Source organism: Cyprinodon tularosa, unplaced genomic scaffold, assembly GCF_016077235.1.
Source record: "Cyprinodon tularosa strain WSP-4 unplaced genomic scaffold, ASM1607723v1 ctg371, whole genome shotgun sequence".
Taxonomy (NCBI): Eukaryota; Metazoa; Chordata; class Actinopteri; order Cyprinodontiformes; family Cyprinodontidae; genus Cyprinodon; species Cyprinodon tularosa.
In genome coordinates, this window is record NW_024039087.1 from 532309 (window position 1) to 560001 (window position 27693).

Sequence of the window (27693 nt, forward strand, 5' to 3'; positions counted from 1 at the left end):
AGGAAAAACCCACCACCATCTAATCAAATGCTTGATCTAGCACACAGCAGGGGTGGCAACTTCATCAATATCAATGACAACAAAAAAGCACTTTCCAAACTCAACAGATTAAAAAAAAATACTATGTCATAAATCTTTCTTTATTTCTACTCTTACAGAAAAACAAGATGATTAAGGAAAAATATAGATGGTTGATGTGTGAAATTATGCATAATTTTCTTCATTTGCAAGATATGAAGAGGTGTAAATCAGCTCATTACTCTGATTTACAAACACCACGGCACACACACACAAAAACCCTCCCCCATACAAACCAGCCAGCTGCTAAAGTGTGAAGAATAAAAATACATCACTTTTACAGCGGAACTTCAGTTAGAAAGAGATCCCTATTATTATGAAATCACAATTTCATTAGAAATGACTGGTAATCATAACTATGAAATATGGTGTGAAGAATGTTCAATATGGTTTTTGAATAAATCACTTTTCAGTACTAGATATAATATATATGCTGAATAAAAAAAGGCTTCAATTTTGCGACTGAAACCTTTAGATAAACACTTATCTATAAATGTTTGTATCCAGTAGAAATGCTGTACAAACATTTTCTGTTTGATCTAAGTACCTACTTTTTGGACTAAACTTGCTTTGCTGGTAAATGACTATATGTCCCATTGTAAAGCACCCCGACTCAGTACTTTGGAGCTCCCTCCAGCGGCCACTATCTAGGACACAATCAAATGATTTCTACCGGTTCATAAAATACATACAGAGCAGTTGGGCAAACTCCATGAAACCTTAAGAACCCTGCAGAAAATGCACAGCTGATCTAATGTTCCACAGCCGGAGACAAAAACCACAATGCTCCTCCTGAAACCGAGGTTCAACAATCAGCTAGACCAGGGGTCTACAATACAGGTCCTTAAGATCTACTGTACTGTCCTGCAGTTTTTAAATGCATCCCTGCTCCAACACAGTTGGATCAAATGAATGGCTCCATGCCATGCCTTTTCCAAACCTAACGGCATGCTTAAAAGTTAATTCAGTTATTGGACTTAGCTGTGTTGGAGCAGGAATGCATATAAAAACTGCAAGACAGTAGATCTTGAGGACCAGGGTTGGGGACCCCTGGGCTAGACTCTTCTTCCCTGCCATAGACCTTCCTGGGGAAGCTCTAAGGTATGATTCCCCTGTATTCTGAAACCACCCTCCAGTCTCTCTTCTTATGGAGTCTGCCAGTCCAGGGCCATGAAATGTTCAAGAGGCGAGCCAGCCCTGACAGCTCCATAACATCCAGAGAGGTACTTAAAGCAGATTTGATTTCACCCCCAAAGCCATTCTGCCATTTTAGACCCCCTGGTGATGAAGTCTTGCTCCGAGCACCAGGCTCTGCTTCCTCATCGAGGGCATCTCAGGAAAGTTAAGGAGTTCCTAAAGGTATTTCTTCCACCATCCAAAAATTTCCTCAGTCAAGTTTAGCAGCAACTCTAACTAAAAAGTGTTAGCAAAGCACAGCTTTGAGGCAGAATCTTACTCCATGGTCTCTCAAATCTCCTTCCAGGCCTTAAGTTTTCTTTCTACAACTGCATGGGAAGCAGCAGGCTTGACCTCGTGGTGCCTGCTTCCAGCCTCAGAAGTCTCACAAGACAACCATGCTCGACAGTATCCCTTTCTTTACAGCAAGTTACAGAGTGCTTTTGTCCTGCTTCTTCCAGGCCAGTCCAAGCCCTCTACTTCTCATGGTGAGGCACTTTGCAACATTGCCTGCCTCAATTTTAAAGTGAACATAAGGACTTTCTGAACCACTCTCTTAAGGGCTCTTTATCTGAACCATGACCCAGAGCCCATTTGCCCGGAAGACCCTACCAGGGGCATTCAAGCCGAAACTGCATAGCCGCTGGGATCGTCCTAAAATCGAAGTTAAGGTAGCAGATTGAGGTTTAAAGTTTTTAGAGTGATAAGACATGATCAGGACACTCTATGAAATACATAATGCTGCATTATTTCTATAAGAAACAAAAAAGATACAAGTTACTATGCCCATTTAGTTAAGTTAAAGCCTTATCAGATCACTAATCAGCAACCTCAGATATGAGAACAGTATGTTTTAAAAAATTACAATGAAGAAAGTTAATGTAAACTCTAGTGTTAGCTGTGCTGATCTTGTAATTCAAAATAGATTAAGGAATCACATATTTTGAGTATGAAGGGCATTAAATAACTCTGATTGCTATTGTTTCCTATGAATGCTGGCCCTACATGTGCATTACAAGCCTTCTAAAGCAAAAGCAATGTGATGTTATTTTTCTGTCTTTTTATCACTTAGAGCCAGATATCCAAATACAGACCCACAGTGGCTTCACTGTCTCGCCAAGCTACAAATCCGACAGCATCTCTTCAAAAGACTTTGCAGCTTAGCAGGAGAGCTTCATATCGGCACCCAGAAGGCTGACAGAAAGACAATTCCCACAGAGCAAGAATGAAACTTGGAGGGGCTGTCATGACAAAGCTGAGAGAAAAAATACACACTGACACGTTGTACTGATGACGGATTGCACAATTCTCACATCCCTTTAGCTCTGTGACTGTACATCTGTTCTGCTCACAGTGTTGATGGGCTTCATATTAAAGTTCCTCTTCATCTTTTTCTCCCCAGTTCCTGTTTTGTCATCTGTGACCCTGGTTTTTCATTCCCTCTGTTGTAAATCCCAACTCGCATGCACAAGCACTCACAAATACTCTATCAGACAACCTATTTATCTCAGTTAAAGGGGCAGCGACCTTTATCTTCCCTGTGACCAAATTGTCCTCTGCTGCCAATTCATACCTGGCTGCTCAAATACTAACAGATTATATGGAAACTCCAACCTGGTTTAGGTCTCCTGTACATTCAGTGATAAATGTTTCCAGAACTTCCAAAATATGTATGCAAGTATGAGTGTGTTATGCATTAATACACTGAGAAAAAAGTCAGTTAGTCAAGACTTGGATATTTTTAATAAAAGGGGTACCACATGACAGTGAAAGGGAAGCTAGAATGATAAATTATGTATTTCATGATGAACAGAAAAAAGTTATTTTGAAGCTAAAACAATTCATCTGAAATTTAAAGAGATAATTTTCTAGGTGAGTAAGCAGTCAAAATTAGAGGAATTAATGCATATATGGCTGTGGGATAAATAATAAAAAGGGGGCTTCATGCAGGAGTCTGCATATATGGTATGGGGTGGCTCCAGGGGGTATTATCTGAGCCACACCATGCCCTTCCCCCATGGCTGAATAACAAAACCAGCTTGTGCAAAAAACTCACCAGGGTTAAGACAGAAATACACTGAAGACAGCAATTTATTTCTGACACACAAGGGTGTGTGTGCTTCCAGATGTAAATGTGTTCACAGCAAGGCTTAGGGGTGCTAAAAGAGAATATGCATGCTCAGCAAAACCCCATTTTTCTATGAATGTAAAGGAAGGGTAGAAAAAAAAACAGACAGAGCAAGTTGGAAATAAAAATAAAATTACAAAAGAAAACCTGGTAAAATCTATTTTCCTAAATGGTTGGTCAGGCACAGCCTGTGTCTTTGACAGGCAGCCCTGAGGAGTCTGTCATCTCAAAGTGCTGCTGATATACGATGACGACATTTAATTCCCCCAGTGAGAGACAGATCACTCTAATGCCCAACGCTCATGCTATTATTTTAGATTTTTTTTAACACATCACTAGGTTCATCCACTAATGAATTGACAATCTGGGCTTTTGCAGGCATCCAGTATCCTGCAGATTAAGTTTATTTCTGTTCACTCTTCAGAACACAGCAGACACCATTTACATCCAAAACATGTGAGAGAGAGCCAAAGCAGGTAATGCTGTAAAAAAACAACAACAAAAAAACAAAGGTCTAAGCAGAGTTGAATTTGAATTTGAACGAATTTTCCACATATTGTGGAAAGTAGTAAAAGTGCCAAAAAGTTATGTCCGTAGATGGAGAAGGTGGTTACAAGAGATTAAAAAAACAATATTAAGCTATTTATAAAATACCTCCAATGAAGAAACAACTGTAGTGTAATAATAAATAACTGGAGCTGTTGCTATAGTCTACTGATTTTCAGATGTTTATTATTTTTCACAGATTTTTTGAGTCAGAAGCTGAGGCTGTCAATAGTCACTAGTGCCACCTTCTGGTTTAGTAGAAAACTGCTTTTTCCACCAAATATCTCTACCTCACAATATTAAGCCGCTTTCACAATGAAAACCCAGGTTTTTCGAAACAGGGTAGACCTGCTAACAACCGTCTTTTGGCTCTTTTCCCATTCGACTGAAAACCCAGGTCTAACCTCCTGCTGGCAAGCTGCGTGGCCACCACCCCCCACAACAGCGTGGCTGATGACTTTATCACGCTGGTTGAGCGTTGATGTCCACAGTGTGACAGAAATCTGTGAAGTAAATAATGGAGCCGAGAGCGTACTAGAACGGTGCCAGAAACCTGCAGACAAATCTCCTCTTCTGCGTGGATCATGAAGTGTTCAAAAATCTCTCTATCTTGCCAGTGCTATGCCAGCATAGTCATTTAAGCTTGTTATTTAACATGCGACTGGCACAATGTTGTGACGTACTTGTCAACCGGGTCTAGTACCGATCAGTGCTTAAGGCGATTTTAACGCGGGTCACTTGCAAAGTCCTTTGACCTGGCTAGACATGCATCAGTGAGCTGTTCCCACTGCCACTAAAAGCAGATTGTTTGCGGGTTTAAACGGGTTTTGGCCAGTGTGAAAGGGTATAAGGGAATCTTTTAAAACATTCCTGTGTCCAAATTATGATCTGTACCATCACCAATTTTATTTTGCTCCTTGGAATGAGGGACACCTCTTATAACAATGTCATCAAAATCCATCCATAACTTTTTAAGTTTTCAAGTAGACAGAAAGAAAAACACACAAACTCTCCTAAAAACATAACCTCCATGGCAGAGGTAATTAAAAGGGTAAAACACATCAACATGACATCTACAGATATCTGTGGATTGTTGAAAAACATTTGAGTAGGGATGTCACTATCAAATTGCAAGTATTGTACCAAGGTCCAAATAAAGTAATATTTTTATACTGGGCAATAAATAAATAAGACAAACTCTTATTGTTGGTGTGCTGTCTTTTTAACGTGATTAGCCACTTGGCTGTATTTCTGTGGTTATTTTTATGTCCTGTGCAGTGCTAGTAAAATATTTTTTGGAAAAAACTAACATGTCATATTTGTTTTTTACTTTATAAAATCTTTTTTACATTTAAACTGTACTAATTGCTATAGTTCCCCATCTATGTTCATGCTGTGCTCACATATCAACAGACAGATCAGTGCAGGAGACAGCATTGCAGAGTCACTGAAAACCTAACTGCAACATTTCACAATGTTTAAAACAGAGTGGTACACATATTAATACACACTGCCTACATATAGATTTTTTTTAAGAGTAAGAAATATTTTACAAGCCATTTTACAATATCAAAATAAAGCATATTTAGGAAAACATCAGCATAACAGTTTGGAGAAAAAAAATTGTCTTTGTGAGTAAGAAGCAATAAAACTATTCATGTTTTAGGTGAAGCACTGTAAGAATATTATAGCAGCTTTGAACTGTAAAAGTTTTATATAAAAATATAAATATAAAAATATAAAAAGTTTCATTCAGTGAATAACTGTACTCTGTACGTCATTGGCTGAGAAGCAAGGAGCGATTGTGAGACTTGATCGGCTGTCCCTGAATCAAATCAAGTCATAGAAAGATCTGGACACTTTTGTCTTATAGGTAAGAAGACGATGTAAAAAAAAAAAAAAACATTGCACACAAACGTTTGAGGAAGTAAGTCTTATTAGCAAGATGCTAAGCACTAGCTATGACTACCTGACTTTTCTGATGTCAAAAAAGGACGTTATGTGTCGATTTTCGCATCATGGAATTTTTTATTACAAATTTGCTGGATTGCTTTTCATCTGTGGACGCTGATCGACGAATGGATTAAAAAGAATTAAAGATTGCATTTAGAATACGCTTTCAAAGGTATCTTGTCAGGGTTTTTAGTCATATTTACATTTTCACATGCTGCTATATATGTGTCCATAAATTTAACTTGGGTTGCCGGGGACCCGGTGGGTTTTTAACGAAAAGAATACCAACCTGGGACAAAATAGCTGATAGTATAGATCCCTGCATTTAGACTGAAAAAACACTAATACACTGTTATTATTGTAAATCACATAATGCAGATTAAAAGTTTTACAGTATTTCTTAGTAGGCAAAACTTAAAACAAAAAACAATTCAAATGTCATAGCTTCCTGATGTTTTTGAGGCTAAATAAAGATGACTGGTCGACATAAAATTGCCATAAAAATATAACGCATGGCTGGTGCCTAGGGGGGCTGTTTAAGGAAAAATATCAACATCTTCTTATAGCCCATGCATCTCAATTATATGCCCACAGTATTACTGAGTATTTTGGTGTCTTATTTTTGTGGGTTTTGAAAATCTTTTTCTTTCTTTTTATATTGTATTCTTTTTTATCTGCAAAGAAACTTTTCAGTTATTGTTACCACCATCATCATACCACAATGTCAGTTAGACAGTTATACAGTTATATTTCTCAATGCTTCCTTTATTCTCTTCATTTGCCTTCTAAAAAATGCTAATCATAGGCAGCAAAAGATGTCTGTTAAAATGAATGACATGAACAAAATGAAGTAGAGAGACGAATAGGTAGAAATTAAGGGAGCAAATTTATTCTAGTTGTACTATTCTGATAAAGACAATTTAATTCACTAAATTACAGAAAGGAAATGTTGCAGCCTGTCTTTGCTCAGTGTACTGGCACTGGGCATGCTACTGCCTTCACTTTATGCAAATCACTCCAGTTATTCTTATTCTCTGTGCCCCCAACTCTGTCACAACATTTTGATTGGCTACTTGAGTTTTCTTTTGTTTATTCTTGCTATTTTTCCCCACTGCTCCAGCTTTACTGTGGATATTTAGATGGTTTTTTTGTTTGTTTTTTTCCTGACTAGAACACTTTCATGCAACCAGCAACACAAGGAAGCTGCAGGCTCACAACAAAGTTGCCCCTGTCAGAAACAGAAGCGGAGATAAAGTCGGAACCGCATACAAATGTGACTTTATTCTTTGCAGCTATTCTGTATTAGCATGAAAGCTTGTGAAAATTAAAATGGGAACTATAGCCTGAGAAAAAAATGACATTGTTTCATAAATATGAATGCAAGATTCAGCAAATGTGGAACAAAGGTGAACAATCAGATTTATGGAGTAAGAAACAAATAGAAATAAAACGACCAGGGTTGTTTGCAGCTTAACGAAATTAAAGTCTTTATGAGGCAATACAGTTATACAATTATTGATGCCTTGATTAACTCACCAAACAAAGAGCAAGAAATACTCTGCATCTATACAAGTATACATTTAATGTCACATAGTTCATATAAAAAATGCTTAATAGTAATAAAAATATATACCATATATATAATGCCTTTCCTACATTTTAGACAAGATAAAAATAGGGTGTTAAGTGCATCCATTCCCTCCTTCTACACTTAACAGTCCATTGATTCATACTGTAGCTACACAAAAGGATTAATCAAACCCTATTTTTCTTAGCTGAACTATGACTCTAACTATTGGACTGGATCCTGTGCCTGAGCATGGACACTCATGCATAATGCAAAAAAGAGCAAATGGTACATCAGCGGGGATGCTGAGTAAAACATAGCAGGCAGGGAAGAGCAGCAAAGAGGAGGAGTCACAGAAGGGGGTGCTGAGGCATGCCAGGGGAAGAAACGGGAGAGCGCAAACAGCACTGTGGCTTAAAGAGCTCATGGTCTGCTTTTTCACAGGTCGAAGAACAAGGCAAGGACAAACATGGAAGAACATGAAGGTTTGTGACTTACAAAGAGCATTCAAAAAGGAAAGTTATTGGACTGATCCAAAGCTGAATCATTGATGATAATATAGGATGAAAGTAGTCGTCCCTGTTTCTTTGAAGCTCATTATATCCTTACTGCACAGTAGTTACTATACAGAGCTTACTGTTTCCAAGTAGGGTAACTCTTACTTTAGTGTAATATGCCGTTTTTTTTTTCCAACTATCTGTAAGCAGAGCCTAGTCATTTTTTAACTGAGAAAACAAAAAAAACAAAAAAACTCCCCCAAAAATTAAAGCTGTACACCAATTATCAATTTTGTTGAACTTGGTAAAAGAGTAAAAGCACCAAATCATGATGGTCCTATTAAACTATTTTTAACAGCCCATGCCCAAGTCCAAAGGTGTCAAGAAAAGTACATTTCCACTTAAAAAGAAATTCACATCTCCACGTGTCCACAGTTACTTATTAACGGCTTACAGTATCTTTTACTGACAACATAAAACAACCAGAGAAATTAAATTATTAATAGTGTTTATGTGCATTTTAATTGTCAGCCAGAGTTACAAGATAATAGCAATGCTGATTCCATACATATCACATATAGTATCATTAAAGATCATCGATTTTGATTGATGATGCCAAAAATCACAAATTTCTCATGGCTGCTGAATTTCATTTAGGGCATTTGACAATCAAAAGAGGTCTTCTAAGTGTGTGGTGTCACAATCGCTTTTCATCAGCTTCTATTTCTTACCTAATTAGAAAATTTTCCAGCATACTGAGGTCACCGGTAGGATGAGGTCATATTTGATTGGCATGGTATTATGCCATAATTTGCATCTTTAGTGTGGTTTAACTTGGGGAAGAGGATGAGGAGTTCAAAACTATCTAATCTGAATTACAGTTAGAAAAAGGTTTTAACATCCTGACAAAAAAATTTATATTTATATATTTAAGAGGTATGGATGATAACAAATTCATCTATATTGCTGTATAAAAATTGTTTTCACTTGCTCATAGGTCTACGCGTAATCATTGGGGGGTATAAAAAGTTAATTTAAAGCAGCTTTTTACTTTGCGTGGCTCCAACAGGTCCTTTTGAAAATAGCACTGTTGTAAACACTTACAGCTTTTTGTGAGCTGCTTAGCATCTCAGCAGCAGTCCTAACTCTTAAGCAGCTGGAAAATGCAGATTGCAACTTTTCTGCTGGAAAAAATTACTTTAACATACGTCTGCCCCCCTCAAGTAAATAGTGTTTTGCTCTCATAAGGTGATTCAGTCTCTCTATGTTTTATGGCTCCCCAGTAAAAATCGATCACTCTAACAGGGATTAGCAGATATGGTACTTGGAAATCCAATAACAACAGTGTCAAGTCTGCATCAGTTTTTATTGTTATTTTTGTCTGAGGAGTAAATGCTTTGCACAAATTCGCCCTTGTAAGAGTCCTCTCCCAATCTGATTCATGCTTTCTCTTCCTTTCCTCTTCTAACAGAGGTTTGCTTGCAATTTTCCTGGCTCCAACAAGTCATAAACCTCCAAAAGAAAAACTTTTTTATATTCACCTGGGGGAGCACAACAAGTGTGTGGATGCTGAAGGCAATGGTTTTATATTGGACTGCGGTAGAGCCGTTTGTCAAAACGCAAGAATGAAAACAAAGCCGTGAGATTGCTACCAGCGCTGCGGTAATAGCATATGTGGTTTTCCGACCAGAGCCTGTAGGGGGAGATGAGACATCTCAATAGTCACATAAACACTAGGATTACTATCACAGCAATTTATTCAAGTAAAATGTTATTTATTAATGACCTTTGTTAAAAGTTCTATGTTTTTAACAATATCAGAAATGAAAGTTTAAATTAATTTGGTTTTAGTGCACTAGGTGTAGAAATAAAACAGCAGGCTCAATAAAAAAGCCTACATATTCTACATCTACCATACTGTATAACCTTTTTTGTAACTGCTGGGGATCTAGTACCTACCTCTGCATCCCTTTCAAGGGAATGATCCCTGACACTTAGGGCGATACCCTCGTGATCCTGGACAGGTCAACAGTCCCTCACAAGGCAACCCAGAGACCCAAAACTATCCATGCGTACACTCTAAAGTGCAAATCAGATTGGCCAATACATTTTTAATAGACATGTAACTGGACATGTTATCCCACTGATGTGGTATCACCCTTTTAAGTCAAAAAAATTGGAGGCTTATGTACTTGGTTGCTAGCATATGGTCAATATGATCTCAATTTAAGCATAAACACCATTTTGTGTGGTATTTTGTTAAAAAATATTCTCTTATAAAAACTGACAAGACAACAACTGAATACAACTATTTCAGACACATTCAACAGCGTTTAGAATAACTACCACTATGTCACAATAAAATAAAAGGAAATTGGTTAGAATATTGTGGCACAGAATAGGGTAGACCTGAACTGGAAGCATTTGAAATACCAGGGTCTCCCTCAACTGGAAAGAATTAAATTATGCTGACCAACTAAGAAGTTGCTGCAAATTCAACATTTACATGCCTAATTAAAATTTGTTGCTGCCCTCATGGAAAAGCCAAATGCCTTTTGCATAAATTATGATTAGATTAGAAAAATACGGAGCAATTTATCCAAATTTACCAAGTTATGTGGAGTCAATTTTCTTACAAATATTTCTGTAATAAACTCACAAAGATGAACCACTCTATACTACTTACAAAAACCTATAAACCATAAAATGCTATAACAATCCTTTCAGGAAAACAGGATAGCAAAAAGGTAAATAGGTCACAGCTTTAAGTTCTTAGTGCATATTGTCCTTCATACCATTAATACCACACCAATTTTTAAACATGGTGGTGGATTAAGTATCATGCTTTGAAGTTATTTTGCTGCCAGAGCATCTGGTGCATTGCACAAAGATGATTGAACATGAAGAGGGCTTACTTCCATATTATTTAACTGCATCAATATTTGGTGGATTAGGACTGACATTTAAAACAAACAAATCTTACCAAAAACCTTGTGAAAATCTGAGCGTAGATCTAATCTAGTTATTAGTGTTGTGCCGATGCCATTTTTTGTCCCCGATATCGATACCCAATACCTGGCTGTGCAGTATTGGCCGATACCATACTAATACCATCTGTTTGTAATTGCGTGTGTATGTATACATGAAGAATTGCATAGTACTTGGATGTAAAATAATAGCCATAATGGCTTTGTAAAGCTGCTGACAACCTTTGTGAAGCAGGAAAAAGACTAATATAAAGTGAATCCAGTAGAACTTTTTATTGCCTACCGGCGACCCGGTGGACCTTAAGTGAGGATAATAACTCAGAATGCATAAAATTCAACCGCTAACATTTATAACAGCAGGTGGAGCCATTATGCGCAGCTCCAAGCTGACACCAAAAGTTCCAAAGCCTACACCTCTGGAAATGTTATAGCTAGAGCTCTGAAATTTTCTGCATTTGTGGTTAACATGATGTAGAACACATATAATACAATGAAACCTGCTTTTTCTCAAGAATGTCTTTATTCCTGCTGTTCAAAAAAGACCTATCATTTTAAGAATTAAAAAAAACAACTTTGAGTCATGTTTGAACTGATGCAGGTTGGTCTGTGTTCTACTCACCCAATTTTATTTATACATTCAGAAACTAGAGGGTGTTGGCTTTCAAATAATGTATTGCACATATAATTTGGGCTTAAAGTTTCTGTTATGCTTTTTGCTGACCATATTAAAATTAGCTGACATCGGGGCATGTGAGCGGAGTGTAGTGTGGAGCGAGTGGTGGAGCTGAGCGGAAGAAATATGGTGGAGCACAGAGCGGTTTTCAATTCAAAAGCCGGAGCGAGGATTTCGCTTCACTCCAGTTCGCACCGATGCGCTCACAATGGAAATTAAAAATGTTGGATTGGATATAAAATTTTTTAAATAAAATTCATTGATCTAGTAAAATAAATTTATAATTATACAGGAAACGTGGAGCAAAATGAATCGAGCAAGGTGTTACGTTCACAGCTTGGAAACGGTGTGATAATTTAACAGCCAGTTAAGTAAGATAATACACATGTATCGGTCACATCATTTAATCAAACGCCGCGTGTCCCATGGCCCTGGCATAATAACATGAGGGAAAAATGTGAGAAAATGCCTTCTGAAAATGTGAGCAAATATGGAGCAATTTCACCGGAGCAGCAGGAAAATTAAAGGAATAGTACACCCAAAACATGATTAGCCTTCATTTTCTACTCACCCCCATGCTGAACAACACTCTGGAGTACTTTTTTGATATCTCAAATGCATCTGGAGATCTGGGAGGCTTCTTGCTGTCTGCTGACATTCAAATAATGGAGGTCTATGGCGCCCGAGGCAGAAAGGTCCATAAAAGTCCACAAAAAACGTGTCAATATTCCTCCATACTGCTCATCCAATGTATTCCAAGTGTCCTGAGTGGGTAGCATCCAGAATTTACTCGAAACGAAGTCATTTAGAATGTTTTTAGAGCATAAACAGTAGTGTATAGGATTTCCTGAAAGTGCACACATGCGCGCTCACGACGCTACGGAAGCCGGCAGACCAAACCAGCGCATTCAGCTCGGCAAAGAACTCATGCTCTTCCTCAACACTGAAGTCCTCAGACATTTTTCTTTCGTTGTATCTTTCTTTGCACAGGTAAACAGCAGATTTCTTCTTCTACGCTTGCATTATTGGCAGAGCAGACGCTGAATGCGCACTTTCATCTGGTTTGGTCTGCCGGCTTCCGTAGCGTCGTGAACGCGCATGTGCGCGCTTTCAGGAAATCCTATACACTACTGTTTATGCTCTAAAAACATTCTAAATGACTTCGTTTCGAGTAAATTCTGGATGCTACCCACTCAGGACACTTGGAATACATTGGACGAGCAGTATGGAGGAATATTGGCACGTTTTTTGTGGACTTTTATGGACCTTTCTGTCTCGGGCACCATAGACCTCCATTATTTGAATGTCAGCAGACAGCAAGAAGCCTCCCAGATCTCCAGATGCATTTGAGATATCAAAAAAGTACTCCAGAGTGTTGTTCAGCATGGGGGTGAGTAGAAAATGAAGCCTAATCATGTTTTGGGTGTACTATTTCTTTAAGGCAAGCGCAGAGCTGATTTTGAACTGAGCGTCCTGGTGCAACTTTGAGTGGCGGAGCAAATTAGCGAACATCCTCCTGAGCGGGGTTAGGGAATTGCACTGCGCTCTGCTCTGTTCACATGCTCTGGCTGACATTGCCTCCTTATAATTGATTTCTAACTTGGTAGTAAAATTTGGTTGTATTTTGACATATTGCCTATTGCCTATGCCCAGATTTGATTAAAGAAGTAGAGGAGGTAGAAAGGAAAACCTTGCGGAGTAAGTTACAGCCACTACTGCAGGAGACAAATTACAACCAGCAGGTTCCCTTATGTGATAGGTCAGACAACACACACTCGGACAAAAACACTCATATTCACCACAGCAGCCTCTACATTTGTGTGGCAACAGAGCTTGAAATATTCAACATAAATGTCAACTCTATCTATTGCAGTTCCTTTTCCCTCTTTTTCCTTCCACTACTCCCATCCCCCACTGTCAGTTTGCCATTAACACATTTCATTTGCACAGGAAACCAGAGAACAACATTAAAAGCAATAGAGAAGCACAAACACCAGGTAATGTAGCTCTGGCTTAGAGCAAACTGTCATGGTCATCTTTCACATAACAGTTGTTGTACTGGGCAAAGATGGCCAGCTCTAATAAGGCCAAAGTTACCCCTCAGTCTGCTGAAAAGTCGTTGGAACATATTTGCAGGCAAACAAGGACATTACTGCATGGCGTGGCATCATTTCTCTGTCTGCTGGAAAATAACTCGATGCAACTGAAGATACTCTCTAACCAAGGCTCAGGTAATGCATTTTTCCTGCTGAGGACAGTCTGAGAACTTACATGATAATGTAACATGTAACCTGCATAAAATAAGAACCCGTATTTTATTTTGGCGGGTCAAATTGATAGCACCCTTTAAGTTCCGGGTCACAGGTGACTCAGATCTGAATAGCTGTTGCTGCTGTCGCTGTGGCTAGCTGCTCGTCTCGGCGTCTTCTAAACTAATAGAAGAATACGGCTGGATCAAGGCTTACTAAGACGGCCGAAGGATTTAACTGAGTGTTTTCTGTCGACCGCTCGACGGTGAGTCGTTTAATTTACGTATTTTGTTTTTCTTTAGAAATAGAAATGCGGTGGCGACACGCCCACTAAATTTGTGCATTTAAAGATTGAAAAGTATATTTATTGATTTAAGGGTCATTTTCTTTTGTTAATTTTGTGGCCGAATGGATTATATGTTGTTAAAATATTAAATAGGCCTTTTGATTTTTGTAGATTCATCCTTTTAGGACGGTTTCAGTTACTTTTTATTAAATTTTGCTAACAGCCTACAGAACTCTGGGCTTAGACATATTTTTTTTTTTGTGAGGAATAAGAGGAAAAAAACAATTCTTTTTTTGAAATGATATGGAAGTCAATTAAGTTTAATTGACTGCGTCAATTAAACTTAGATGGAATTTAAAAAGTGCACTTTACTTTGATCTGTACCGGTAACTTTACTTTGATCTGTACCGGTAACTTTACTTTGATTTGTACCGGTAACTTTAATCTGATCGCGATCTTTAATTTAAATTCATGAGAACCACTTATTGAAATGAAGTTATTTATTTATGTTGTAATTGTTGAATGTTTATTTATTTTGAATAACATTTTAACAATGTTTAAATATGATAGCTAATTTGTATTTTTATTTATGACCTTGTTTAGGTCAGGTTTTTTTTCACCCCCTGTGTCACGTCAAGATGGCGAGCTACCGGATCACCGCAGCTTCGCGGTAGGATTTACATGAACCAAGTTACTTTCTCATTCTGAACTTATTTGCTTTGGGTTATGGACAAGAAAAACCCTACAACAATCAGACATTGATTGATGAACCGTTGAATCACTCTAGATTCATGAATGGACTAAAAAGGAAACTCTTGGGTGACATAAGGATTTATTGTTTTGTTGATGAGTTTGTTTGTTTTTGTTTCTTGTCGTATTTTTGGTTATATCATAAAAGAAGTCACTGTTGTTATAAATATTATTAATATTGCATACCTTTATATATATATATTTGAAAAAGACTCAAACTTGAATATAATAATTGAAACATACTTCGGTCTAATGGTATTTTGTTCACACCCACGGGCTCCATAGGCGAACCTATCTGAGTGCCTATTATAACTGGCTGCAGTCAGGCGCCTAGCCTTAAATAAGCGTTACACGTGGCGAGCTAGCCAGGAGCTTGTGTGTGTGAACATTTTATTTTTTTGGGCTATTTCTCATTTTGAACATTTATTTCAGTTGTAGGAATAGGAAATTCTAAGTAAAATATTCAACTTTTTCAAAAGGTAAAATAAAGAATACTTAATTAAAAAAAAAACATGATGGATATTGTTGAGCAATCTGGTATAAATGTATCACAGTCTGTGATGATTACTGGTGCTACCGATACCAAGGTTGATGAGGAAATACTTAATTGCTTAAGTAGATACGGTAAACTTAACCGCACTTTATATGTAACTGATTCCTCAAGCACGTTTTTTAAAAACCTGATCATTGAGTTTGCAGATTTAGCTGCTTTTTCCGCACTACAACCGCTTCTACCTTATACTTACACCTCTCAAACAAATACTGACCGAGTGTTTTGTGTCACCGCTTTGGCATTCGAGTATGCAGCCACAGAGGGCAGCAGCAGCAAACATCAGCCCAACTACATCGCTGAGCTCAGGAAAATTGCTGATCAAAGCGGCCATCGTTTTGAAGATGTTCTGAAGACAGTAATGAGCCAGATAGGCCAACATCTGCATGCAGCAGGAGCAGATGAAAATTTTGATGATGATGATGATGATGATGATGATGATGATGATGACTATGACGATGATGAGGAAGAGGACGGAGTAAAGGTGAAAGAGGAAAGGGAAGTGGATAAATTTACTACTGCACAGCCAGTGCAAACGGACTTAGGATCATTATCCTCACTTCCTCCTGCTCATTCATCCTCGGGCCAGGGAGCACGACCTCGTCGAAAGCAAACTGGACCAGCTCCAGGACTGTCGCTTTCTACCAATGATCTTAACCCACCTCAGATACAACGGGTTGTTGTTGAACATGTGGTTCGAAATACTGATTTGACTGGTCCAACCTCACTTCGTCTCCGTACTTTTTCAGGAAGGTTTCCTAAGCCGAGTCATGAAGCTGACTTTGAGTCCTGGCGTTCCCAGATTGAGTCTCTGCTTGCTGATTCCAGTCTCTCTGCACTACATGTCACTAGACGAATCACAGAGAGTTTGTCATCACCTGCAGCTGATTTAGTCAAAGGTTTGAGCCCCAATACAGTACCAACAGTTTTGCTAAGAGTACTAGATTCTGCTTTTGGAACAGTGCAGGACGGTGAAGAATTGTTTGCACAGTACTTAAACATTCTGCAGAATCCAGGGGAACGACCATCCACTTACCTTCAAAGGCTTCTGCTCACCCTCAACACTGTTGTGAAGCAAGGAGGAATTTCACCTGCTGACATCAATAAACATTTACTCAAACAGTTTTGTCGTGGGTGTTGGGATAATACTGTCATCACAAAGTTACAGCTGGAACAAAAGAGAGACAACCCACCATCTTTTTCTGACTTGTTGTTGTTACTCAGGACAGAAGAAGATAGGCAACATGCTAAAGAGTCACTTATGAAAAAGCACATTGGAACGTCTAAACAGAAAGTTCACGTTCAGTCCCAAAGTGCCTGTTCTTGTGGACATTCTACGTCCAATGAAGAGCTAAACGAAATGAAAAAACAACTTCAGAAACTACAGCAGCAAATGTCTCAACTTCTGTCCAGGAAGAGTCCAGCTGAATTTAAATCCATGTCGAAACAGAACAAGTCCTACTTTTCACCTCAGGTACGAACCAAGCCCAAGCCTTGGTACTGTTTTAATTGTGGAGAAGACAGCCATCTTTCCTCCTCCTGCACAAATAAAGCAAACCCAAGTCTGGTTGAGCAGAAAAAGAAACTGTTACGCCAGAAGCAACAAGCATGGGATGCCAAAAATTCAAAATCTTTAAACTAGAAACAGCTCCTGTAGTGGGACACACAGAAGCTGTGTATATGAACAGTCCCAAAGAACGCAGGATAAGAACACTGCCACAAGGTCTTATTGGCACAAAGAGCACATGTCAAGTTCAGATACAAGGAGAACAGTTTAACTGCCTCCTTGATTCTGGCTCACAGGTTACTACTATCCCCTACTCCTTCTACAATACTTACCTCAGGGACCATGAAATCAAACCAATAAACAACCTGTTGGAAATAGAAGGAGCAAATGGACAAACAGTGCCTTACCTGGGATATGTAGAGATCAACATGACCTTCCCACCTGAATTGTTTGGTTTACCTGTTGAAGTTGACACACTTGCTCTTGTTGTGCCTGATAATAAGCCATCTCAACATCTGGTTCTCATTGGCACAAATACCTTAGATGTTGCTTACAGCAAACATTTTGACACTCACCCTGACGAGTCATTTCAACCTACAGTCTCTGGTTATATAGCGGTGTATAAGATCCTTCAACACCGCTATGCCCAGAGTTCGAATGAACTTACTGCAACTGTCACCCTGCAGTCTAGTCAGCCCCAAATCATTACTGCTGGGCAGACCACAGTTGTAGAAGGGTGCTTAGCTTCAAGATTGTGGCAAGGAGAAAAACAAGTCCTCCTGGAACATCCGAGTTCCTATGCCCTCCCTGGTGGGCTCATGGTAAAAACCTGCCTCATTGACTTGCCTCAACACGGGCCGTGTCATGTGCCAGTCGTTGTGAGCAATGAGTCGAACCATGAGATTCATATTCCAGCACGAGCAGTCATAGCAGAAATCAGCACTTTCCAGAGTGTGATCTCACAAGAGCAAACAGTCCACAATTCAACCCAGTCTACAGAGTCCCTACAACCATCTCAACCACAATACAAGTTTGGAGACTCACCTTTATCTCCAGAATGGAAGCAGCGAATCATCCAGAAACTCAACAGTATTCCTGAGGTGTTTGCAAAGCACGAGCTGGACTTCGGCCGGACAGACAAAGTTAAACATCAAATCAAGTTGTCTGATCCCACTCCTTTCAAACAAAGGCCAAGACCAATCCACCCTCAGGATATTGATGCTGTAAGAAAGCATTTGCAAGAGCTTTCTGATTCCGGAGTAATACGTGAGTCTGATTCACCATTTGCTTCTCCAATTGTGGTTGTACGCAAGAAGAACGGCAGTGTACGCCTCTGTATAGACTATAGGAAGCTAAATCTTCAAACAATAAAGGACGCCTATGCTCTACCCAAGCTTGAAGATACATTTTCTGCCCTTTCTGGATCAAAGTGGTTCACTGTGTTAGACCTTAAGTCGGGCTATTACCAGATTGAAATGGAGGAAAAGGATAAATCCAAAACTGCCTTTGTATGTCCATTGGGGTTTTGGGAATTCAACCGCATGCCGCAAGGGGTCACCAATGCCCCAAGTACATTCCAAAGGTTGATGGAAAAATGCATGGGAGACTTAAATTTAAAAGAAGTTTTGGTTTTCATCGATGATTTAATCGTTTTTGCACCTACCTTGGAAGAACATGAAGAGCGCCTGATGAAAGTTCTCAACAAACTTAAGGATTTTGGGTTGAAGCTGTCAGTTGAGAAGTGTGTGTTTTTCCAAACATCTGTGAAGTATCTGGGGCATGTTGTGTCCCAGAATGGTGTTGAGACAGATCCAGATAAGATCAAAACACTTACCTCCTGGCCAGTGCCCAAAAACCTAAAAGAGCTGAGGTCTTTTCTCGGTTTCTCTGGATATTACCGCCGTTTCGTCCAAGGATATTCAGCCATAGTTAAGCCATTGCATGACCTGACTGCTGGTTATCCGCCATCTCAGAAGAAACTGAAGCCAACGGTTAGGCCAGAGAATTACCTGAACCCCAAGGCACCATTTGGAGGACGATGGACTCCAGTGTGTGAAAAGGCTTTTGAAACCATAATCGAAAGATTAGTCTCTGCCCCTGTATTGGCATTTGCTGATCCACAAAAACCCTACATACTCCACACCGATGCCAGTTCTACCGGTCTTGGTGCGGTGTTGTATCAGGAGCAGGGCGAAAAGAACAGAGTTGTGGCATATGCCAGCAGAGGTCTCTCGCGGAGTGAATCCAAGTATCCAGCTCACAAATTGGAATTTCTCGCTCTGAAATGGGCAGTGACAGAGAAATTCAATGATTATCTTTATGGTGCTCAGTTCACAGTTGTCACAGACAGCAATCCACTGACTTACCTGTTATCCTCAGCAAAACTTGATGCTACCGGTTACAGATGGCTTTCAGCTTTGTCAACATTCACATTCAAGATCATCTACAGAGCCGGAAAGCAGAACATGGATGCTGATGGATTGTCTCGACGACCTCATGGTGAGCTGTCTGATGATCCTACCTCCCGGAAGGAACATGAACGAGTCCTGAAGTTCGTTCAGCATCACCTCAACGAACCAGATTATGTTTCCATTGATCAGCACACCATCGAAGCAGTTTGTGCCCGTCACCTGGTGTATAGCCCAGGTGCACATCTTGACCACGCTCTGCTGTTGTCTATGACCACTCATGTCAACAGCCTACCTGACAGCTTTACTGACGATGAACAGTTCAGCTCCCCTTCACTTCCTCGATTCTCAGCAGATGACATTGCAGCTAAGCAGCGTGACGACCCTGTTATCCGCCATGTCATAGCTCAGCTGGAACGAGGAGAATCACCATCACCATCGGTGAAGGAAGAACTTCCTGAACTGCCCCTTCTACTCCGAGAAGTAAATAAAATGGAGCTCCAAAACAACCTTCTCGTTAGGAGGAGACAAGTGGGAAGTGAAACAAAGTACCAACTAGTATTACCTGAGGGGTATCGAGCTGTTGTGCTGCACCAACTGCATAACCAAATGGGTCATATGGGAATTGACAGAACTATAGACTTAGTCCGTTCCCGTTTCTACTGGCCTAGGATGTTTATTGATGTTGTCAATAAAATCAGAACCTGTGAAAGATGTGTGAGACGCAAATCATTACCAGAACGAGCTGCACCTTTGGTCAACATCAAAACCACTCACCCCTTGGAGTTGATGTGTATGGATTTCCTCTCTGTAGAACCGGATCGCAGAATCAAAGACATCCTTGTTATAACAGACCACTTTACAAAGTATGCCATTGCTGTGCCTACTCCAAACCAAAAAGCTAAGACCGTTGCTAAGTGTTTGTGGGATAATTTCCTTATGCATTATGGCATTCCGGAAAAGCTGCACAGTGATCAGGGCCCAGATTTTGAATCAAGAACCATCCGAGAACTCTGTAAAATGGCCAACATTCACAAAATAAGGACCACACCATATCATCCAAGAGGAAATCCTGTGGAACGTTTTAACAGAACGCTTCTGGACATGCTGGGAACATTATCTGAAAAAGAAAAAACTCATTGGACGGATTTTGTAAAACCACTAGTGCATGCTTACAACTGCACAAAAAACGATGTCACAGGATACTCACCATACGAGCTGATGTTCGGACGCCAACCCCGCCTACCGGTGGATTTAGCTTTTGGACTGCCATTAAATGAGGATGGATTTTGTTCCCACACACAGTATGTGCAAAAGTTAAAGTCCCACCTGGAGGAAAGTTACAAACTGGCCAGTAAGAACTCAGCTAAAGTGATGCAGCGTAACAAAACCCAATTTGACCAGAAAGTTACTGCATCAGAACTAAATGTTGGAGACAGAGTCCTAGTAAGGAACGTGCGACTAAGGGGGAAGCACAAACTCGCAGATAAGTGGGAGTCGTCTGTGTATATTGTTGTGAAGAAAGCCGGCAATCTTCCTGTGTACACAGTCAGACCGGAAGGCCAGAACAAACCACTAAGAACCCTGCATCGAGACCTTTTATTGCCATGTGGATACTTACCTTTTCCTGAGGAAGAAATGCCTACCAGAGCTAAAAGGAAATCTCCTGTGTTTTCTCCAGTATCTCCTGATGATGAAGAGGGTCCATCAGAGGAAGAACTAGTCGATCCACCTTTGCACATTCCATCATCTTTTGAACCTGTCAGATTTACGCTTGATATTGACCTGCCTCCTGTCGAGCAGTCTGTCCCAGGAACTGAACAGTTTGTTCCCATCACACAATCTCCAGTGCCTGTAACTGAAGAGGACAGTGATGCTGAGGATGATGAACCCAAACCTGTGGAAGGGGAACTTATGACTGTTAAAGAGGAACAACTAGCAGTAGAGAGTGAGGAACCTGAAATTGACTCTGAACAACTCAATCCTGCTGAAGTCTCCAGAGCTGAAGGAAGACTCTCTCCAGATCCTGATACTCCAGAGTCTGACAATGCGGAACATGACACACAAGAAACTGATATATTTGACATTCCCAGCCATACTGAAGAACCTCACTCACCAGTGGATTCAGTATCTCTGGACAGTGAAGACCAACCTCTGAGACGTTCTAGCCGCACAAGAAATCCACCTGATCGATTACAGTACACTAAACCTGGCAAACCATTACTGAAAAGCATTCAGGCTTTGCTTCACGGTTTGAGCTCTGCTTTCTCCTTCGCCCTTCAAGAAGATGAAGAAGAACAGTTCATTGCTCCGTACTCCAGTCAGCCTCCCATTTGCTGCCAGCCTGGTGCATGTACGAGGACGTACATGGGATCAGGAGGGGAGGGTGTAACCTGCATAAAATAAGAACCCGTATTTTATTTTGGCGGGTCAAATTGATAGCACCCTTTAAGTTCCGGGTCACAGGTGACTCAGATCTGAATAGCTGTTGCTGCTGTCGCTGTGGCTAGCTGCTCGTCTCGGCGTCTTCTAAACTAATAGAAGAATACGGCTGGATCAAGGCTTACTAAGACGGCCGAAGGATTTAACTGAGTGTTTTCTGTCGACCGCTCGACGGTGAGTCGTTTAATTTACGTATTTTGTTTTTCTTTAGAAATAGAAATGCGGTGGCGACACGCCCACTAAATTTGTGCATTTAAAGATTGAAAAGTATATTTATTGATTTAAGGGTCATTTTCTTTTGTTAATTTTGTGGCCGAATGGATTATATGTTGTTAAAATATTAAATAGGCCTTTTGATTTTTGTAGATTCATCCTTTTAGGACGGTTTCAGTTACTTTTTATTAAATTTTGCTAACAGCCTACAGAACTCTGGGCTTAGACATATTTTTTTTTTTTGTGAGGAATAAGAGGAAAAAAACAATTCTTTTTTTGAAATGATATGGAAGTCAATTAAGTTTAATTGACTGCGTCAATTAAACTTAGATGGAATTTAAAAAGTGCACTTTACTTTGATCTGTACCGGTAACTTTACTTTGATCTGTACCGGTAACTTTACTTTGATTTGTACCGGTAACTTTAATCTGATCGCGATCTTTAATTTAAATTCATGAGAACCACTTATTGAAATGAAGTTATTTATTTATGTTGTAATTGTTGAATGTTTATTTATTTTGAATAACATTTTAACAATGTTTAAATATGATAGCTAATTTGTATTTTTATTTATGACCTTGTTTAGGTCAGGTTTTTTTTCACCCCCTGTGTCACGTCAAGATGGCGAGCTACCGGATCACCGCAGCTTCGCGGTAGGATTTACATGAACCAAGTTACTTTCTCATTCTGAACTTATTTGCTTTGGGTTATGGACAAGAAAAACCCTACAACAATCAGACATTGATTGATGAACCGTTGAATCACTCTAGATTCATGAATGGACTAAAAAGGAAACTCTTGGGTGACATAAGGATTTATTGTTTTGTTGATGAGTTTGTTTGTTTTTGTTTCTTGTCGTATTTTTGGTTATATCATAAAAGAAGTCACTGTTGTTATAAATATTATTAATATTGCATACCTTTATATATATATATTTGAAAAAGACTCAAACTTGAATATAATAATTGAAACATACTTCGGTCTAATGGTATTTTGTTCACACCCACGGGCTCCATAGGCGAACCTATCTGAGTGCCTATTATAACTGGCTGCAGTCAGGCGCCTAGCCTTAAATAAGCGTTACAAACAACTTTTTTTGTGATCATAAAGGAGTTAGCGGTGTAACACACAGCATTGGAATTTATACTATATTTACAGAAAATGCTATCATGCCAAGTAAATTGAACAGAAACTGTCCTTGCAGGATCTCCTCATATGCCTTTCAGCCTAGGACACACAGAATGCACTCTACTTGCTGGATAACCGGTTTTTGAGACAGCTTTGCAAGCATCATTGGCCAATACTCTAAACAATGGAGACAAAGTACTTGCTGGCGGTGTGCTATTAAAAAAAAAAACTACCAAAAAAACATTCTAAATTCGAGCAACAAGCAACAGACTCATCTTTTAATTCCGTAACAAAGAGGACAATTAAAATACAAATCTAAACATCCTTTCTTAATTCAGCCCCCCCCCCCCCTTTCAGCACTATGGATGTGATACAATACTAAAGCATATTAATACAATGCAATCAGTGGACACTCCCAATAAATCTTCCTACTCGTTATTGTTATTACTGTATGAACGACCTTTGGGCAAGAAACCTGCTCTACCTCGAAATGGCAGAAATGCCAAGCATGTCCACACAACAGCTGAGCTACACAGCTAATTTGCAAAGAGTAACTCTCTTGGCCAGGGTGTGGGAGCCTGAAGGCAGTCTATGAGATCTTTCAATATAAGAGATATATATATGAGAACTTTCAATTTTAATACAATGTATTCATAGAATGACAATAAAATCGTCAAATTAGCAAAAATAACTAATAAAAAACATATCTGACCAAAATAAATGGTGTAGCGTCTCTCTTTGCCAGAGTAATGACTGATTCTGGATCACTACCAAAACAAAACACAGAGGCAAGGGGTTGAATTGGGAAAGAATCTCTGAAACTGTGTTTGATTTTCGTTTTTTCTCTTTTGGAATCAAAAAACATAACTAATTTTAATTTGTTTTTCTATTTTTTTTTTTTTTTTTTTTTTTGCAAAGACTAAAATTAAATGACCAGCGCTTATATGGACCTCATAGTCATAGCTTTAAGTTCATGTCGAATTACTTTATCAAATATTAGCATTAAATGTTCCAAAAAGGTTCATATAATCTGTAAATTAATAGAACTAGTTAAATAGCTCAAACATACGGTATCCAATGTAGATCTAGAAATGTGTTAAAAAAGGCTGCTAAAGAGGAAGAAAATCTGAAACACTTTCAAACACTCTGGAAAAACCAAATAGACCATCTAATTGCAAATTATTAAGCATATCACCACCACCACCTAAAGGTCTGAAGTGATAAGGTCAGTGTCTTACGGTTGCTAAAATTGTTTTTGTTTAATAGTTATTATATTGCAAAAGTACTAAATTACCAAGCCCTAACACCATGTTGTTTGCTATATATTTCATTACTTAAGACACAGAACCCGACTTAACAAAAAATATAAACTCCGGCATGACGTCGGAGCGTCAGCCAATCAGAAAAGCTGATCCAGTAGTTTTTTTGGGGAGATCGACACTACCTGCAAACTCTTATCGCTTCTGCCTGATTTTTCATTTATAACTACAATTTTTTACTACTGCTTCTTTTTGACAAAAAAAAAAATGGTTGTGTGAGTTGTGTATGGCAGTGATTTACTAGTTAGGGGAATAAATTTTCGATATCTAATACAGATAAGAAAACCTCATTAATACAGAAAACATAAGTAGTAAAGTCACAACATTAGATGGAGAAAATGGAAATTAGGTTTTTATATGTTCAGTCTTCTACATCAGCTTTGTTTCCATAATTGGAAAATGCAAAGTTTTGCAATTTCCATTAAATAAATACAAATAAAATTGTATGTGAATACATTTGCTCACAGACTAACTTTGAAAAGGACATGGCAGTGGCAGATGTTAGCACATGAGATTTATCAATATTTCAACCACGGCTAGTGGGCACCATCCTCCTCCAAATACTTCCTGTCTTCTTCATCATTTTCTTTTACGCAGCAGTAATGTCCAGTTGCAGATCACATGACCCATGCAATAAAAAAAATTTGCTTCCATTGCAGTTTTGCATCGCAACCTAAAGCCATTTTTCTCTTTCCAAAATGACAGCGTATCCATTTAGTAAATTTATTTTCCCAATTAAAATTTGTGCAAATTGATGTTTACTGAAAATGCAACTATGGATTACTTGGAATTGTCCCTTCACTCTTAAACAACCCAAGGTGTCACTAGAGGAGCTGTAGTGATCCAAAGCCCAAGTGGGAAAATCTGTTGTTGGGACAAGTATCATTATTTGTTGCTTACTGTATATAAATATTATTCAGGGTCTTGAAGCATACTAAGGCAAAAAAAAAAATAAAAATGTTGAAATGATACCCTAACAATTACCTTTTGTATATAAACACACACAGAAAAAAAAATGGAAGACAGAGATGCTCAGAGGAGACGAAATAAATATTTTGGCCAAGATGGTAAATGCTACATTATCACTAGATGATGTGAACACAAGAACAACTTCCCTGATTACAACACATTCATTAAAGCTGTCCTAAATTACTGATCCGTGATCAGTGCTAGATGGTTGCATGTACTTCCTGTTTTTTACAGCTATGCGTAATGGTAGCCTGGGTGCCAGTCAGAACTTAGTCCCGCCCACAAGGTTTGAGTTCGGGGAAGTTCGGTCTGGCTCTGCTCCATAGTAGCGCGAGTATTAAAGCCCACTGTCAGGCGATCCAATCAAATTGTCAGGGCGGACTTTATACGATGATGGACAGATGATCAACAGTAACGTAATCAACCACGTGACCAAAGCGCGCTAGGGTGACAACAATAATGGCTGCCGCTGGAGAGTTTGGGTGAGTAGATTCTGCTATTAGGTCTGTTCTAGAAGATATAGACAGCAAATTAATTTTAAAAGAGGAACAGAGAAACGCGAAACTGCACGCTTTGATTTTTGTGGACAACAACTATGCCTCGCTTAACATACGTCACGCACTCCGTTGCTCTTATTGGTTGTAGGTCTATCCAATTGAGTGCAGAGGCATTTTTTTTCCTGGTTCGTTCGAAACACGCCCCATAATCACAGCTCTATGGAGCAGTATCAGACTCATATTCTGACTAGAATTGAGTCGGACTACGTCAGGCTAGCGTAATGGCATATGATGACAATATCGTTGCAGTGCTTTGTTATTTAAACCAAATCAAACCAAATTAAAGCACCGCAAAATCCCATTTAATTTTTTTTTACTTATAAAACTTCACTTAAAATTCGCATTTCAGTTGAACAGAAACATGGCTACTAACCACACTCTCATCATGGTTACACAGAGGTGGTAGCATCATGCTGTCAAACTGGTCAGAGATTATCAGAAAATGGATTTGGCTTAATACTGGGAAGAAAACTTGTTTGTGCAACAACACACAAGACAGTGGGAAAGGATTTACTTTAAAGCTGAAGATTATAACATATTCAAGAATAAGAAAGTACAAGTCAAAGTCCAATATTTCCTATTCAATAATCTGTGGTTCTCCATCAGTGAATACCCAAGAGAGGGCTCATCTGCAAAGGGCTTTATAAAGCTCCATAACAAAACATAGAAGTCTTAAAAATAAAAATTCTCAAATTGCAAGAAGTTTCCAAGTCACTTGAAATGGGTTTTTTGCTTCTTGTAAATATCCTTCATTTTCTGCAGTATGAAGTTATTTAATATGAACAAATGGAAGGAAAAACGGATAACATGTCAGCATACCAATACTGGTGAGGGAAATCAGGCAGTTTAGGGAGAAAACAACTCGATTATTCAGAGCAGGAGCAAATTATTCCACCATGTGCAGCAGAGTAAGGGTGTTTGTCTAAAAGTCTGACTGGGTTTCAAGCAGGGTTCCAACCTGCTGGGTTTCTACAAGGGGGATTATGCTAGGGTGACCAGACGTCCCCGATTTCCGGGGACTGTCCCCGTTTTGGACCACCTGTCCCCGGCTAAAGCTGTCCCCGGAAATGTCCCCGATTTTACCGAGGCGGAAAATGTTGCGTGTAGACTGTTATTACGGTAGAGCTGTTGCGCGCAAAAATAGGTATTACGGTAGCTGGTTGCGCTGCTGATAACATAAAGGTAAGGAACAGAGCGCACCACTAGAAGGGAGGTAATGATCCGTTTGGATGTCAGCTGCCATTAAAACACAAAGAAGAAGAAGAGCGCATCACTTTTAAAACAGAAGAAGAAGAAGAAGTGGAAGTTCGTTTTTTACAACCTGTGGCAACTGATGGGGAGCTACGCTGAGTGATGGTAAGTGTGTTAATCAATTTATTTTATTCTGATCGGGCTGATCTTGTGATGAATGTTTGGTTTGTGTCCAGGTTAAAAAAATAATAAAAAGTAAGACAAGACCACGAGTTGAGCATGAGTAAAAGACGCTGGGTTAAAATGTAGCAAAATGATTGAAAACTCCTTGTAAAGCGCTAATCTGGTACGCTGGTTCTCCAGGGATCAACAAGGGTTTGTATAAAGATGATTTAGAATGGATAGGTGACCTTTAGTTTATATTTCAGATAGTTATTATAAGTAGAGTTATTTCAATTTGTTTTGATGATTTATGGTTGTGATTTATGAGCATAGACTTCCAGTTTTTGGTGTGCTTTT

At 39.1% G+C, this 27693-nt stretch overlaps 2 protein-coding genes across 5 annotated transcripts in view; one reads left to right on the forward strand and one right to left on the reverse strand.

Moving 5' to 3' along the window:
- spock1 (SPARC (osteonectin), cwcv and kazal like domains proteoglycan 1) overlaps window positions 1-27693 on the reverse strand; it is a 197459-nt gene that overhangs the window by 167255 nt on the left and 2511 nt on the right. The gene's annotated exons all lie outside the window — the stretch shown is intronic.
- LOC119790826 (protein NYNRIN-like) lies at window positions 19625-23088 on the forward strand. Its single transcript, XM_038296533.1, has 2 exons — window positions 19625-21971; window positions 22597-23088. The coding sequence occupies exon 1, from the start codon at window positions 19626-19628 to the stop codon at window positions 21759-21761; it is 2136 nt and encodes a 711-aa protein (XP_038152461.1). The 5' UTR covers window position 19625; the 3' UTR covers window positions 21762-21971; window positions 22597-23088.

Coding starts and splice junctions, on each gene's coding strand:
- LOC119790826 (XM_038296533.1), top strand. CDS start 19,626: ATGACCACTCATGTCAACAGCCTACCTGACAGCTTTACTGACGATGAA.